The sequence below is a fragment of the Coffea arabica genome, chromosome 9e, assembly GCF_036785885.1.
Source record: "Coffea arabica cultivar ET-39 chromosome 9e, Coffea Arabica ET-39 HiFi, whole genome shotgun sequence".
NCBI lineage: Eukaryota > Viridiplantae > Streptophyta > Magnoliopsida > Gentianales > Rubiaceae > Coffea > Coffea arabica.
Genome location: NC_092327.1, coordinates 41,155,935 through 41,170,326, shown reverse-complemented (window position 1 = coordinate 41,170,326; position 14,392 = coordinate 41,155,935). Strand labels below are relative to the sequence as shown.

Here is a 14,392-nt window from a genome sequence, read left to right as displayed (position 1 = left end):
ACACACATCCTCAATACAATCAACCACCACCAAATGTACCATCAGTAATACGAAGGGCAGCAGTCACCTCAGATGAGAAATCAACATGCCCAGGGGAATCTTCATGCCAGTGGCAATTTTTCCAGAAAACACACGGCCAAAAGCAAAGAAAACACACGAACACATACCCTCAATACAATCAATCAGCACCAATGCACCATCAGTAATACGAAGGGCAGCAGTCACCTCAGATGAGAAATCAACATGCCCAGGGAAATCAATAAGATTAATAAGGATTCAAGATTCAAGAATTCTAGTTTCCAAAATTCAGAAATTCCTCAAACGAGAAACCAATGACAAACAAAAGGACAAACACAATGGCTAAAGAAACACCATACGCATGCAGAAACTAAGTGGCCATGATCCACATTAACATTTCAGCATTAAACATAAGCAACAACCTGTTCTCAACCTCATCAGAATTTCACGAAAATACAAAAAGGAGTGCTGCAGCCAATTGAAAGGAAAAACTTAGGGAAATTTTCTGGAGTCTAATGAGCATTTAGAAGCTCTTGTTTGTAATCTGGTAAATGAAACAGCTTGTTTGCTCCTTATGCATCTTCAAACTTCGGTGTACAATCTACAACACCTAGCCATACACAAATGACAAATCAACCAACTTATGTACAATTTAAATTTAAAATTTGAACACAACTTATGGCAAATTAAGAATAAGAAAATGAGAATTCACAAAAAGATGGACCTGATTTTCAGCAAAGTAGTTGCTCCTTACACAACTTCAAGCATTGGGCAGCTCATATTCTTTGGGAGCTTTCTGTGGCTGCATTTAGGTAGTGGAAATGCAAATAATGAAATACTTTAAAATCAATAAACAAACTAATAACTACTAATTTATCTCTGCAATAACAAATTCATATAGATATAACTTACTTTCAATTTCTTTTTGACCCCGTGTAAATTTCTACACCAATCGCCTGCACACATTAACGTCTGGACTGTCTCCGGAGCAAGTGAAGCACGGTATGAATCAATCACCCTAGTTCCAGCACTAAAGGTGGCCTCAGATGCGACGGTAGTGATAGGAATGGCCAATACATCAGCCGCTAACTGAGAGAGTACCGGGTATGCTGATCGGTTGATTTTCCACCAATCTAAACAGTTGAAATCCTTCGGATTTTGTCCAGGAAGTTGGCGAGGCTTGTCTAGGTAATCCACCAACTCGCTCTTATGGGGTTCATCGGATTCGAGTTCACCACAATACTCATCCAAATCATCCCAATAGTCAGCACTTGCTCGAGGTGGACACACTATTTCGGATGCAGGATTTAATGAACAACCTGTCCCTGCACTTCCACTTGTAGCCATAGCAACATACTCGTCATAAAGCTCAAAGATGGCTTTTCGAACATATGTGATATTCTGTTGAGCTTCATATGTGGAATACATCTTAGGGAAGGCAAACTCTATTGCTCGCATTTTCTGTCTGGGATCCAAGATAGCTGCAATGGACATCAATAAATTACACTCTTTCCAGTATTTGTCAAACTTGAGCTTCATTCTTGTAATCATACCCCGGACAAAATCATCTTCATCATTCACTCGTGCATCCAAGAGTTTCTTCACCTTTAGAATCTCAGGGAGGAATAGATTGCTAGTTGGATACTCACTCCTCGAAATTATGTGTGTGGCTGTGTAGAACTTCTCTAAAATGGTGCAAACTTTCTCAACCTTCTCCCAATCCTCTGAAGATGGACAAGACTCATAAAGGGGCTCTCGCACTTGAAAACGAGGAAAGACCTCTTTATATTTTATAGCACAATTCAACATTTCATATGTTGAATTCCATCTCGTCCTACAATCATGGAGTAATTTTTTTCCAGGAATTTGTAGGTGTTGAGCAATTTCTGCAAATAGCAATGACCTACCATCAGACTTGTTCACAAAATCCACACTATCTCGAATATTTTCACAAATATCTACTATATCCTTCAAGCCATCTTGAACCATAAGGTTCAAGATATGGGCGCAACAACGAACATGAAACAGTTTTCCTCCACCCAAAAGCTTCTTGCATCTCCCGAAATCATCTTTCAACAATCTCACGGCCACATCATTGTTCGAGGCATTGTCCACAGAAATAGTGTGAATTTTTCCCTCAATTCCCCATTCCTTTGCACACTTGAAAACTGCATCCGAAATCTCAACTCCTCGACGTGGTGGTCGAATATGAACAAAATTTAACACTCTCTTCTGAAGCTTCCAATTTCCATCAATCCAATGTCCGGTCACCACCATGTATTCAATTTTTTGATTCTTTGATTTCCACATATCGGTGGTCAAGCTAACTTTTTGTACATGCCTCAACAAGTTCTTCAACTTCTTTTTCTCTATCTCGTACACCTGTGTACAATCTTTTTTAGCTGTCATTCGTGAAATCTTTTGCCACTCCGGCCAGCCGCGTTTCATCATTATGTTGAAACCCTATTCCTCCAAAATTGTGAAAGGATGCTCGTGCATCAAGATCCAATGTGCAGCAGCCTCTCTCATTGCTTCCATATCGAATTTGCCAGTGTGCAATGATGGTACAGTTGGAAAACGCTCATTCGCTTGCTGAAAGTTTATCTTTGTTTGCTGCTCGGCCTTTCTCAGCTTGGCTTTTCTAACGGAACAGTTTTCTCGATGCCTCCACATGCTGCTGGTTTGTTTAGTTTTTCCCCGATTCAGTTTCTTACTACAATGTTTACAAATGGCATAATATATGCCATTTTCTTCCAAATCATCAAAGTCTTCCCATGCCTCAGAAGTTTTATTCCTTTTAGGCACTCGAAATTTACCATCATCTTCAGCTTCATCTCCTTGCTGCCTATTGGTGTCTTCGGTTCCCTCTTGTTGTGTTTCACCACCCTCTTGTGTGGGATCACAGGCATCACGGCTTACAAATATTGGGCTGTCAATCATGACTGGTGTGGATGAATCGGTCCCAGACACATGTGGTATTGAAGAAACCTCGGGAGGACTAATAGACATGCCTTTAATAGAAAAACAAACATTTACATTAAAATGAGTTCCACTTCAAATATTTTGACACGGAACATTAAATTCAAATCAAACAAACATTAGAAAAAATAGAAAATGACACACAAGCACCCAAATCTGGAAAACAACTCCCAAAAAAATTGAAAATGACACACAAGCACCCAAATCTGGAAAACAGCTTCCAAAAAATATTCATATCAGGGCTAAAGTTCATAGCAAATTCAGATCTTATATAATATTTCAATGCTATGAAAGTATGAAGTATAAAACAATTCATAATAAAGGGAAAGAGAACATCAATCAAATCTGTATCAGTCTCGAAGCAATTACTCACAACAGAAAATAAAATTTAATTTGATGTGAGTGTTAACACTCAAAAGCGGAATAGATTGAATTCTAAAAGCACATTACCCATAATTCTACAAATAAAAAAGAAGTCAGATTGAAAGAACTCAAATGTTAAATTTGACTGAGAGCTGCCAAATTTTATTTTTTTTTTAAAACTAACCTAGAGACTCAGAACAGTTTGAATAAAGAAAGACTGCTGAGCCTGAAAAAATTGAGTATGCATATCTAAATTCATCAATACTTGAGAAAAATGACATATAGAGGTAATTATGCTTCCCAATTTCATCATTCAGTTTTTAATGTACACCTTAAGTATGAATTGTAATGGTCAATGCACCCAAAATACATGTGAAGTTAGTTCAAAAACAGAACTTGAAGAACCAAGCTCTTTGGGAAAGGCAACAAAAATTAGTTGCATATTGCTGGAAATTGGATTTAACATACGCATTATACTCTGTCAAAATGGCTATATTATCAGTCCTTGTACAGCACTTTTAGGCATATTTCAAATGAACAACCTTCGTGGCAAACAAGAAAGAAAAAGGGTGACAAAAAAGAACTACCAACAGTATTGAAGATTGTCTTTAAATTTTCTGATTCCTAGAATAATTTGTTGCGTTAAATAAAACTGCATAAGCTAGCATCAAAATTATTCTCCAGAGAACATAACTGAATATTCTCATTAATCTCATTAATATACTAGCTAATTAACACTTAATAATCCAACTTAAAGCAAATTTCTGAAATCAGTGCATTTTCACATCAAAGAAAAACCCATAAACATGTTAGAGCCAACGTCAAGAAACTTACCAATTCTTAGAGCTGTCGCGCCAACCACCGAATCACTTGTTGAAGGAATCGAGCTGCCCTCCATTTCCTCAAAATTCCAGTACAGCAATGGAGAAGGAATGGGATACGGAAATTGAATATATTGAATCGCAGGCTGCAGCCCCCAATTTTTTTGGTTAGGGTTTGGAGATTAAAAATTAATATTACATTTATAAAATTTAACCTCATAATGCACATATTTACTACACAAATGCACAATAAGTACCTTAATTTGTCAAATACAGCTGTTGAAATTGATGGGTTTTGATTTGATTTGAAACCCCCACTCAAAGGTCGGCTGCTCAGTGCTCACGCTGTTACCTACTCCATGTTGAGCTAAATTGCTTAGTGTTTAAAGCTTTAGGTGATCGACTGCCTTGTGAGTTGTGAGTTGTGACAGTTGAGGAGATGAGCCAAAGAATAAGAGATTGAGATTTGAGAGTCAAGGCTGAAGAGGAAGGAACGGCCGAACGAAGAAGAAGAAAGAACTGTGAAGGATGAATTCGACGGAAGCTTTTTCATTTTTCGTTTTTAGTTTTCCTCATTTTATCAGAATTCTCGAGCCAAAATTACTTATTCACCCTTGTTTACTAATTGGCAGGGAACTGCTTAAGCCCGTAAATATTCTAGCTAACAAACCTAAAAGAGTAAATTGATATATAAACTAAAATACAATATATATGTGCTACCGAGCTCGAGCTACTCGACGAGCTCGAATTTCTTACTACTAAATACTCGAGATCGGCTCGTTTACTGTAGCAAGTAGATCGAGATTGACTCGAACTCGAATTTGCTCGAGATCGAGTCGAGTAGCTAATCAAGCTACTCGCGAGCTCGATTCAAGCTACTCGAATTCTCTGCACCCCTAACTAGGCAGACGAGATCCTCTGTCCAATTTTCTGTGTCTAATTTCCTGTCCAACACAAAACTACGTAGTTCCACTTATTCTTGTGGCTGACGTGGCACATAAAAATAAATGCCTGTTTGGCTCAAGCACCAAGCAACAGCCCTGTCAAATTGTAACCATTCACCGTGAATTCCTCCAAAGCAAACCACTAGCCTAACGGAAAGACATAGCAAAATTTGAGACATACAGAGAGACAATCAAATCCTTGGAAGTACAAAGCAAAATTTGCAGCTGGGCCTAACGGAAAGAATAATCTAAAAAATTGGTGAAGGAAAACAAATTGTCCTTCTCGCTTTCTTTGAAGGAAAACAAATTGTGTTTTAACATTTTCAGATAGAAAAAGTGTTTCTTGTACCTTTTGCAATCTATTTTTTATTCTGGTAAATTGATTCCTCTTTTTGTTTTTTAAGTAGAATTATGTCTTCATTGATACAGTGTTCATTTAATTTATAATCCATCTCTTGGGGAAATATGGTTAAAAACTGACATATTTCATTGGCTTGGTTGACAAAGTTGCTAATTGAATGAAAAACCATGTGATGGATAAAAATTGAAAACCTTTAAACATCATGGAGACCTCTGCTATTTTAAGATGTAATAGCTGTTTTCTTTTCTTACCACCCCCCCTTTCCCAGAGAAAAAAAACACCACCTCACCCACATACACACAATTTATAAGGCATACGGATTGCGGTGGTAAACAAATATATGTGCTGCAATTTGGTTCACGATGATTGTTGTTTCAGATATCAATGCCTAGAAGATTATATGCTTAGCCAGTTTTTTTATTTTTTTATTTTTTGGTTTTATGGAATTATATATTTCCTTCATGGGTCCCTACTACATAGACGAAAGCCGGCATAAAAAACTTATAAATTGATGCCAAGCAAAGGAACATCCACAACTGATACATTGTAAGTCAGCCAGAAACAATTGTGCAGATGAATATTATTTTTTTCTTACCATCGGCAAAGAAGTCCCAAATCTTCTTGACGCTCACGGCAACAGGTCTTGGGAATTGTTATGGTAGTAATAGGATTTTGGGAATTGTAATAAAGATATGTAAATAAAGGAAATCCAAAAAAGAAGAGAGATTCAAAAGTATAATGGAGCCAAACAGACATTTATTTTTATGTGCCACGTCAGCCACAAGAATAAGTGGAACTATGTAGTTTTGTGTTGGACAGGAAATTAGACACAGAAAATTGGACAGAGGATCCCGTCTGCTAGCCAGGAGTAGTAATTAAGAATCATGTATTGGAAAAGAGAGATAAAAGGGTAAAATTGTGAAAAAATAATTAATACTGTATGGGGATAATAAAACGATAGATAAAAGTACACTAGAGCAAATTTCTTAAACGTCAGTTATAAAAAAAGGGAGGGAGTAATATACTACATTTAATATATATAGACACGCACACATGCACGCACTACATTGCATTTAATTTTAGAATTAATCTTTTTTACATTATCATAGGAATTGGATGAATGCCATATGATCTGAATTTAAATTAAATATCAAATTATATAGATATATATGTATATATATGTGTCATGCATCATTCATTTGAATTTAAATATCAAATTTTATATATGCCCACTAATTTATACACTACCAGTGTATAAAAATAAAAGATTTACCCTTAATTTTAATGTTTGGGGAATCCTCCAAGAAGCTGGTCACTGGTAATTCGCAGCAGTATTGGAGTGGTGTGAGTGTGGTGCATCGGCTCTCAAGATTACCGACGAGAAAGTGAGGTGTCGTGGTTTGCTGCAGCTGTAGGATAGATCCAAGGAAGTAATCAACCATTTACATTTAGCCCAGTTACCTACCTCATTGTTTGACAGGTGGAAAGAAAGGGAGGGAGGATTAAGTGTTGGCGGCGACATGGAGAGCGCCGGAGAATTAGTGGCATTTCCATTGCTGACGATGCCGATCGAGTCCAATTACAGGGCTTGCACCATACCTTACAGATTCCCCTCCGACAATCCCAAGAAGCCCACCCCGACTGAGCTCTCCTGGATCGACCTTTTCCTCAACTCCATTTCTTCTTTCCGGTACTGGGTTTCTTTAGTTACTCTTATAATCTTTTACCTTTTCACTAGAGATTTTATCAGCAATTCAGCAGCACCTACACCTCTCCTAACCCTCATCTCACCGCATTATTTGACAGTACTTCTTTGTTAGGAGTGAAGTACCCCTAGTTGCCCATTCAATTATCATCACCACCACCACCACCACCATCACCATCACCATCACCATCACCATCATATTTGGATTCCGGTGTCCATTTTTCCTTTTCTTTTTTTTTGGGGGGGGGGGGGGGTTTATTGGTTGATGGGGAGGGGGATTTGGTTGAAAAATCATCCATGCATTTTTTTCTGAATAATACTGATATACTAAATATAGGAGACGGGCAGAGAGCGATGATACAGTATTAGATGCTCCTGCAAGGGCTGAGAAGTTTGCTCAAAGGTACCCCTTATAATCATCATCATTATTTTCATTAAATTTGTCTTCTTCTCCACCTGCGTTCTCTGTGATTTACTTTTCCCTTTTCAAGAGTGTTGCACATTTGTTTGCTGTATTAATAGCCATGGTCTAATTGCTTGAAAAGTGCTGTTTCAAGTTCTTATTTTGCACACCAATTTTACTGACGGCTCATTTCCCCTCCCCCACACATCACTTCAAAATCTGCTTTTCCTTCAACCCCGCCCCCTCTTCTCACCCTCAAGGTATGCGGAGATACTGGAGGATTTGAAGAAAGATCCTGAAAGTCATGGGGGACCACCTGATTGCGTAGTAATGTCAACCCGTCTTGACTATTTCTTCACATTTAACCTACATATGCACTTCTGATGCAACACAGAATGTTTAACTGATACAAAAAGCTGTGAATTTCTCACGTTTCCTTTTGATTCTTTTGTAGCTTCTTTGTCAGCTTCGCGAGCAGGTCCTCCGAGAACTGGGGTTCAGAGATATCTTTAAGAAGGTTAAGGTGAGAACGAGGTTTTCCATTCATTGAAGGCCTCTCCTTGCGTCATTCATGGGAGTTATCGCACTCCCCTGTGTCTGCTTATTATCCTGTTCAAAAAGTTGGGTTATCTTCTAAACCAACATAGTGCACTCTGCTAAGCATTCATTTCCATTTTAGGATGAAGAAAATGCCAAGGCAATATCCTTGTTTGAAGATGTTGTTCATCTTAGTGATGCCATCGAGGATGAATGCAAGCGAATGGAAAATTTGGTTAGAGGAATATTTGCAGGAAATATCTTTGATCTTGGCTCTGCACAGGTAGATTGTGCTTTTAGGCAATAAATTCATATAAACTTTGAGGTTTTTGTGAGACTTTCTTCTCGTATGAACAATATCTGAAGGAGTGAGCATATGTACGATAATTGTTGATGTTGACTGTCAGTCTCCATGCTTTCATAAGTAATAAGACCCCTTGGATGTACATCCGAATTAAGTGCTTCTTGAGTTTGTAACTTGAAAACCATAGACTTATGCATGTGTAAGTTCAACTTAAGAGGAACATGAAAAAAAAAAAGGGAAATAGATTTTAGTTTCAAAATTCAGCAACCGTTGATTGACAATTTTTACTCTTGAAGCTTGCAGAGTTGTTCTCAAAGGATGGTATGTCTTTTCTGGCTAGTTGTCAAAACCTGGTCCCCCGACCTTGGGTTATTGATGATTTGGATGCTTTCATTGCAAAGTGGAGCAAGAAACCTTGGAAAAAAGTGAGCACTTTGAAATGGTGGAGATTCCTTCTTCCCCACTGATGGGTTTTCTTTTGTCTTGCTAATTATGGTGTGCCTGCACTAATCTTTTGTCCGTAGTGCAGGCTGTGATCTTTGTGGACAATTCTGGTGCAGATATAGTTTTAGGGATATTGCCATTTGCAAGGGAGTTACTGCGTTGTGGGACACAGGTTTCTTTTAAGATCCTATCGCCTCAATTTCTTGAAGTTTCTTATGTTTGCCGGAGATTCTATTACTTAGGTGAATGAGACACTAATTGGCTTTTAATTTGAATAAAGTTGCTACTCAGTGATGATTATGTTACTTTGTACAAAGCTGTTTTTTTCCAGTTCTGAAATTTGACTCTGGATATCGTATATGAACTTATAAACATTTTGAAGAGAAAATTGAAGAGTTCTCCTAAATTAGCAACTTGCCACTGTGAAGATCAGGCCCTTTGGATCCAGATTTAGGGGTTTTGTGTCTGCCTTTGCACTGAATATTAAATAAGTTAGAAAATCTAGACCATTTTTCCAATGAGAATCTGCATTATGGAACTGTTCATGCTGTCTAAGGATTGAGATCAACAATAAATTGGTCTTCTGGGAGTTATTTTTCGGTCTCCATATGTCTCTTGGGCTCTGTTTTAACTGAATTATAAGAATCTTCTTGGAGTTCTGTGCAAGTACTAGTTTGTGACTTTCCATATTCTTCATGAGTAATGAAAATTTTTAAAAAATTTATACAGTTGATTGTTTCATCAGAGTTTCAGAACGTTTGACCTTTATAGTCTTATAGTCTTATATATGCTGCCGTGGATAAATCACATATCATTTGTCGCTTGTCAACATTTAAAAAGTGTACTTAAGGAGCCCTTACCTCATGCTTGGTGTTTCCTGAATTCTATTGGACTTTGCTCTATCACAGTCCTTGTCGCCTATTAAGCCAGATGCTCTTCCTAGATACTTCGTTCAATTTTATTTGTTGTTTTAGGTGTGTTTAACAAATTTTTATTGGATTTCTTTTGGTTTTTCTTTTGCTACCTTTGTTACCCTATTTTAATATGTAAGCAATACAATGATCTTTTATATACTCTTTTCTACTTTTATCACATACACTATTTAGTTATTTGTGGTTTGTCACCTATTAGCCCAACAATACTTATAACCTTGGTGTTTTTTCCCCCTATTAAATCGTCTTTCCAGCTATGTGGTTAGAGGCATGTGATAAGAGCGTGACCTTTTCCAACTTCAATCCTACTAATATAGTCACATGCAGTTTCCCACTTCTTTATAGCTGTAGACCATAAATGTCTTAGTTGTTGCCTCTTTGATATTTGTGACCTTTAGTCACAATTGTTAAGCAATGGTGTCTTTGGCTAAAATCACAGTCATCATTGTGTTTCAGATTCGGCTGGAAGTACCTTCAGAGCAATTTTATTCCAGCCAAAGCAGTTTTTCGAATGCACAAATTACCCTGAAAAAAAGTTTACACCTTTATTTTTAGATCCACCATAATTCTCGCTCTGCTTTCTGCCTCTCTTTCTTACTTCACTGCCACTTTCTCTCATGTCTCTCAGCCACTGAATATTGATACTGAAACCACCAACATAAGATTTCCAACAGGGTTAATATTGAAGCTATGATGAATGTTGATAACCAAAACTACAGCACCATCGCAAGACATCATACAGGGAAATAGTAAATGAAAACATTTTGTTATTGTAAACTAATTATAATAAGATTTCTTTAACAAAATTATTGACTTGTAAACAATAGAATGAAGATGAAGCCCATAAGCAGCTGAGGACATGAAAGCAGTTAAATTCCAATGGACCTTAATAGACAATTTCAAACATCAAGAATCCTCCATGATAATTTGGGGGAAAGCTATGTTGGGGGTTTGTTTTGAAGTGCATGGTGGTGAGGTTAATGCATCTGTGAAAAGGGGACCATGGGGGATAGGTAGTAGCAATGGTAAAGGGGGTGAGGGGGGAGTGAAGCTATTGGAGAAAGGAGCAACTTTAGCAGAAGGGGCCAAGGTGGAGGGGTTAGGGAAAAGAGATGAAGTTGGGAGGGGAAGGTAAGCGTAGAGACTTGGGGGATTGGAGGCGAGACAGCAAAAAGAGAGAGATGGAGAGTGGCGAAAAAAAAAGGGAAGGGAACAGTGGAAGTCCCAGAGAGTGGTGGGTTTGGGGAGGGGGGGAGGAGTAGGGGAGAGAGAGAGAGGTAGTGGGGCCATAACTATTTAATTTTTTGTAAGGCAGTCTAGGCTGTTTGTGCAAAATGGCTCTGGCAGGAAGATAATTGCTCTAGACCTTCTGGTAGTATCTCATCGCCAGCCCTGAGTTTCACATTAACTTTCCGTTTGACATGTCCTCTGCTGCAATCCTCTTCTATTGGGCTTCAAACAGGTTTGCAAAATAGTAGTGTTAATCATGTCCCGTCAGTGGTGGAAGTCCTGGCAACTGGTGGGTTTGTGGAGGGGAGGAGGAATAGGAGAGAGAGTGTAGTGGGGCCATAACTATTTAATTTTTTGTAAGGCAGTTTGTGCAAAATGGCTCTGGCAGGAAGATAATTGCTCTGGACCCTCTGGTAGTATTGCATTGCCAGCCTTGAGTTTCACATGAAGTTTTGGTTTAACATGTCCTTTGCTGCAATCCTCTTTTATTGGGCATCTAACAGGTTTGCAAAATAGTAGTGTTGAATGTCAATCATGTTCCTCCAGTGGCTACAGACTTCGTCTCTGCTAAACAAAAGACTGTAAAAGAATTTAAACGTGTGAAATTTGCACGACACCCTAAGACATTGAATATGTGATACTTCCTAGCCTCCTTGATTCCAAGGAATTTAATTATCTGAGAATCACAAAAAAAGCATGGGACATTCAAGGATATTGGAGCTTAAAAACATATATATCTAACTATTGACACCTTTGACTGGTAATTTAGGGGCTAAATTATGGTTATTTTATGACATTGTACGTACTGTATTAGAATGAGTTTGGAAATAATATGATCCAATTGTGGACTCCGAATATGTTGATAGCTATAAAACATTCTAAAATAATGTAAGTCTACTTCCATCTAGTGTAAGTTGATCCTGTATTGTCATTCAAATACAAAACTTCCGCTGATGATGATAAGAAAACTGACCAACCTTGACTCCTCTATTCGTGAAGCAATATTTATCACTTAATCTCCATCGTTTAGTTGTTAGGAGGCTGCATGCAGTCACCTCTTAAACTTCTATAAGGAGGTCCCGCATGGCACTATTATTATGTTCTACGGTGGTACATATTGTGGTTTGTTAGTTATAGATATTTTACTTGTTTGTGTGAGAGGAGCTATAAATCTCTCAATTTGAAGCATTATTATCCGTCCTTGCAGGTTGTTTTGGCAGCTAATGACTTACCTTCTATAAACGATGTGACATACCCTGAGCTAATTGACATTGTATCAAAGGTGGTTAAATATTTCATGTTTCTAACATTATGCTCCTACCAATCTTCAATCTGATGCTGACAAATTGAATTGTTCTTTAACAGTTGAAGGATAATCAAGGGAAGCTTGCAGGAGTAGATACCTCAAATCTTTTTATTGCTAATTCTGGTAATGATTTACCGGTAAGAAGCGAATGTTTTAATGTTTGATACACTTCATAATTTTTAGTGACATTTGTTTGCTTGACATGTTGCTCGAATCAGATTCCTCTTTATTGTTGAACTAGGATTTCATATCATGGCAGGTAATTGATCTCACAAGAATATCACAAGAGCTTGCATATTTGGCGAGTGATGCCGAACTAGTTATTTTGGAAGGAATGGTATGTGCTGGCTGTTACAGTAACGTCCTTTAAACAAAAATTATATGAAAAACATGATGAGTCCAATATCTGTTGATTTCCTTCCGTGGTTAATTCCTTTGAAAGATACTCTTAAGTTGGAATGTTTGCTCAGATTGTTCTGGGTAAGCTTTTATTGCAGTTCCGTTCTCTTCTACATTTTGGTGAACTTTGATGTTGCTTGACTATGTGCATATTTGTCTACATGTATATAAATATGAGAAGAAGACTGGATTAATCAGATATTTAACAAATCTGACAGAAATGCTCATGTTCAGTGTAAGCTTATTTAAGAAAATTGGTTGCTTTTACAATAGCTGCATACATTTTTATGACTAATATTTGCAAATTCAAGAGACATGATTGTTTGTTTTAATAGCTTACCTTTGCACAAAATGTGTTATATTAAAAAGTTCACTTTCCTAAACTTGAGTGTGTTTTCAAGTTATGTATTGCGAGTAAATTGGTGTACGAAATTATTAATATGTGATGATAAAAGAAAAAAAAAGTAGTTACAAGAATTTAACTAGTAATAAGGTGATCTCTGTGTTTTATATTCAAAAAGATATTGATGAGAGCAAGTCAACATGGGAGTTATGAAAGTTGGTACACTTGGATGTATGCGACTTTTTGGTTTTAGGAAAATGAATAATACCCACTGAGTCTGTAAGTCATGCTCCATTAGAAGAAGAAAAGCGTCAAAATTAAGTTTACTTATGCTTGGAATGTGGTTTTCCATGTTTGGGGTCAGGAAAAATGCTGAATACTTTTAGCTCCAATCAAGTTTGTACCCTAGATGTCCATTGCAAAGTGCAAATGTTACGTCAGCTATTAGTTCGATTATTTATGTCTTTAGGATGGCAAAAATGATTAAGAAAGGAATATCATGGGAAGCTGCTATTTAAATTCTAAGATTCCCTTTGTCACTGTGTTGCATAACCTTCTTTGATTCTGCTTGAGTTTGGCAGTTTGTCATGATCTCAACACACCTAAAAACAAATAATTTTGCTTCAAGTTGACTTGTTTTCTTTAGCAGCTGTGGGTGTTGGCTTGTGTTTGGTTTCTGGTTTTCTTGCTCTTTTGATATTTTATTTTTCTTTCAGGGCCGTGGAATTGAGACCAACCTTTATGCTCAGTTTAAATGTGACTCCCTCAAGATTGGAATGGTAAATAACTCCATTCATGAGCACCTAGGTGAAAGAAAAAGGAGTGTGAGCATTTTTTTTTTTTTTCTTTGTATGATATAGACGCTAATATTGTTTACAATTTCACTTTTCAGGTGAAGCACCCTGAAGTTGCTCAGTTCCTTGGGGGAAGGCTGTATGACTGTGTTTTCAAGTACAATGAAGTTTTAGGTTAATAACATATTCTTGTCCGTGTACTTCCATTTTATTTTGGTTCACAAACATGCGCAGATGATGATATTACTTCCCCCTTCTCTCCCTGATATGGTAGGACGAGATTTCGTACTTTAGATGCAAGTAGTTTCGTGCCTGCAAATGTGGCCATGGTCGTGCAAGCATGATATAACAGAATGGGTTGTTTTTATATTTTGTAAATTGCGCCAGGATATAAATACGGCCTTCGTGAATTGCGGGATGCTTGCGCTCAAGGATATAAAAACATTCACAGGTTTTCCTGTTGGAATATATTTTTCAACTGCCATCTAATTTGGCTCCTGAGTTCCGCG

At 37.5% G+C, this 14,392-nt stretch overlaps 2 protein-coding genes and 1 long non-coding RNA gene across 3 annotated transcripts; 1 reads left to right on the top strand and 2 right to left on the bottom strand.

The window, feature by feature from the left end:
* Nucleotides 1-519: 519 nt before the first annotated feature.
* Nucleotides 520-828, bottom strand: LOC140014905 (uncharacterized). Its single transcript, XR_011821652.1, has 2 exons — nt 743-828; nt 520-628 (listed from the first exon to the last, which is right to left on the bottom strand). It is a non-coding gene; the product is annotated as an uncharacterized lncRNA (long non-coding RNA).
* Nucleotides 829-891: 63 nt separating this feature from the next.
* On the bottom strand, nt 892-2,427 carry LOC113710148 (zinc finger BED domain-containing protein RICESLEEPER 2-like). The gene has a single exon (XM_027232983.2). It carries the CDS (start codon nt 2,425-2,427, stop codon nt 892-894), a length of 1,536 nt encoding a protein of 511 aa, XP_027088784.2.
* Nucleotides 2,428-6,770: 4,343 nt separating this feature from the next.
* LOC113709772 (damage-control phosphatase At2g17340-like) lies at nt 6,771-14,293 on the top strand. Its single transcript, XM_027232630.2, has 12 exons — nt 6,771-7,176; nt 7,529-7,594; nt 7,855-7,921; nt 8,049-8,117; nt 8,274-8,414; nt 8,732-8,860; nt 8,965-9,051; nt 12,249-12,323; nt 12,407-12,484; nt 12,607-12,684; nt 13,806-13,868; nt 13,982-14,293. Exons 1-12 carry the CDS (start codon nt 7,007-7,009, stop codon nt 14,060-14,062), a joined length of 1,104 nt encoding a protein of 367 aa, XP_027088431.1. The 5' UTR covers nt 6,771-7,006; the 3' UTR covers nt 14,063-14,293.
* Nucleotides 14,294-14,392: the final 99 nt, after the last annotated feature.

Bases quoted from the DNA above. Each gene is read 5' to 3' on its own strand.
- LOC113709772 (XM_027232630.2), top strand. From the start codon at position 7,007: ATGGAGAGCGCCGGAGAATTAGTGGCATTTCCATTGCTGACGATGCCG. The intron at 7,922-8,048 runs GTAATGTCAACC...ATTCTTTTGTAG, and splicing joins GGGGACCACCTGATTGCGTA to CTTCTTTGTCAGCTTCGCGA. The intron at 12,324-12,406 runs GTGGTTAAATAT...GTTCTTTAACAG, and splicing joins TAATTGACATTGTATCAAAG to TTGAAGGATAATCAAGGGAA.
- LOC113710148 (XM_027232983.2), bottom strand. From the start codon at position 2,427: ATGACAGCTAAAAAAGATTGTACACAGGTGTACGAGATAGAGAAAAAG.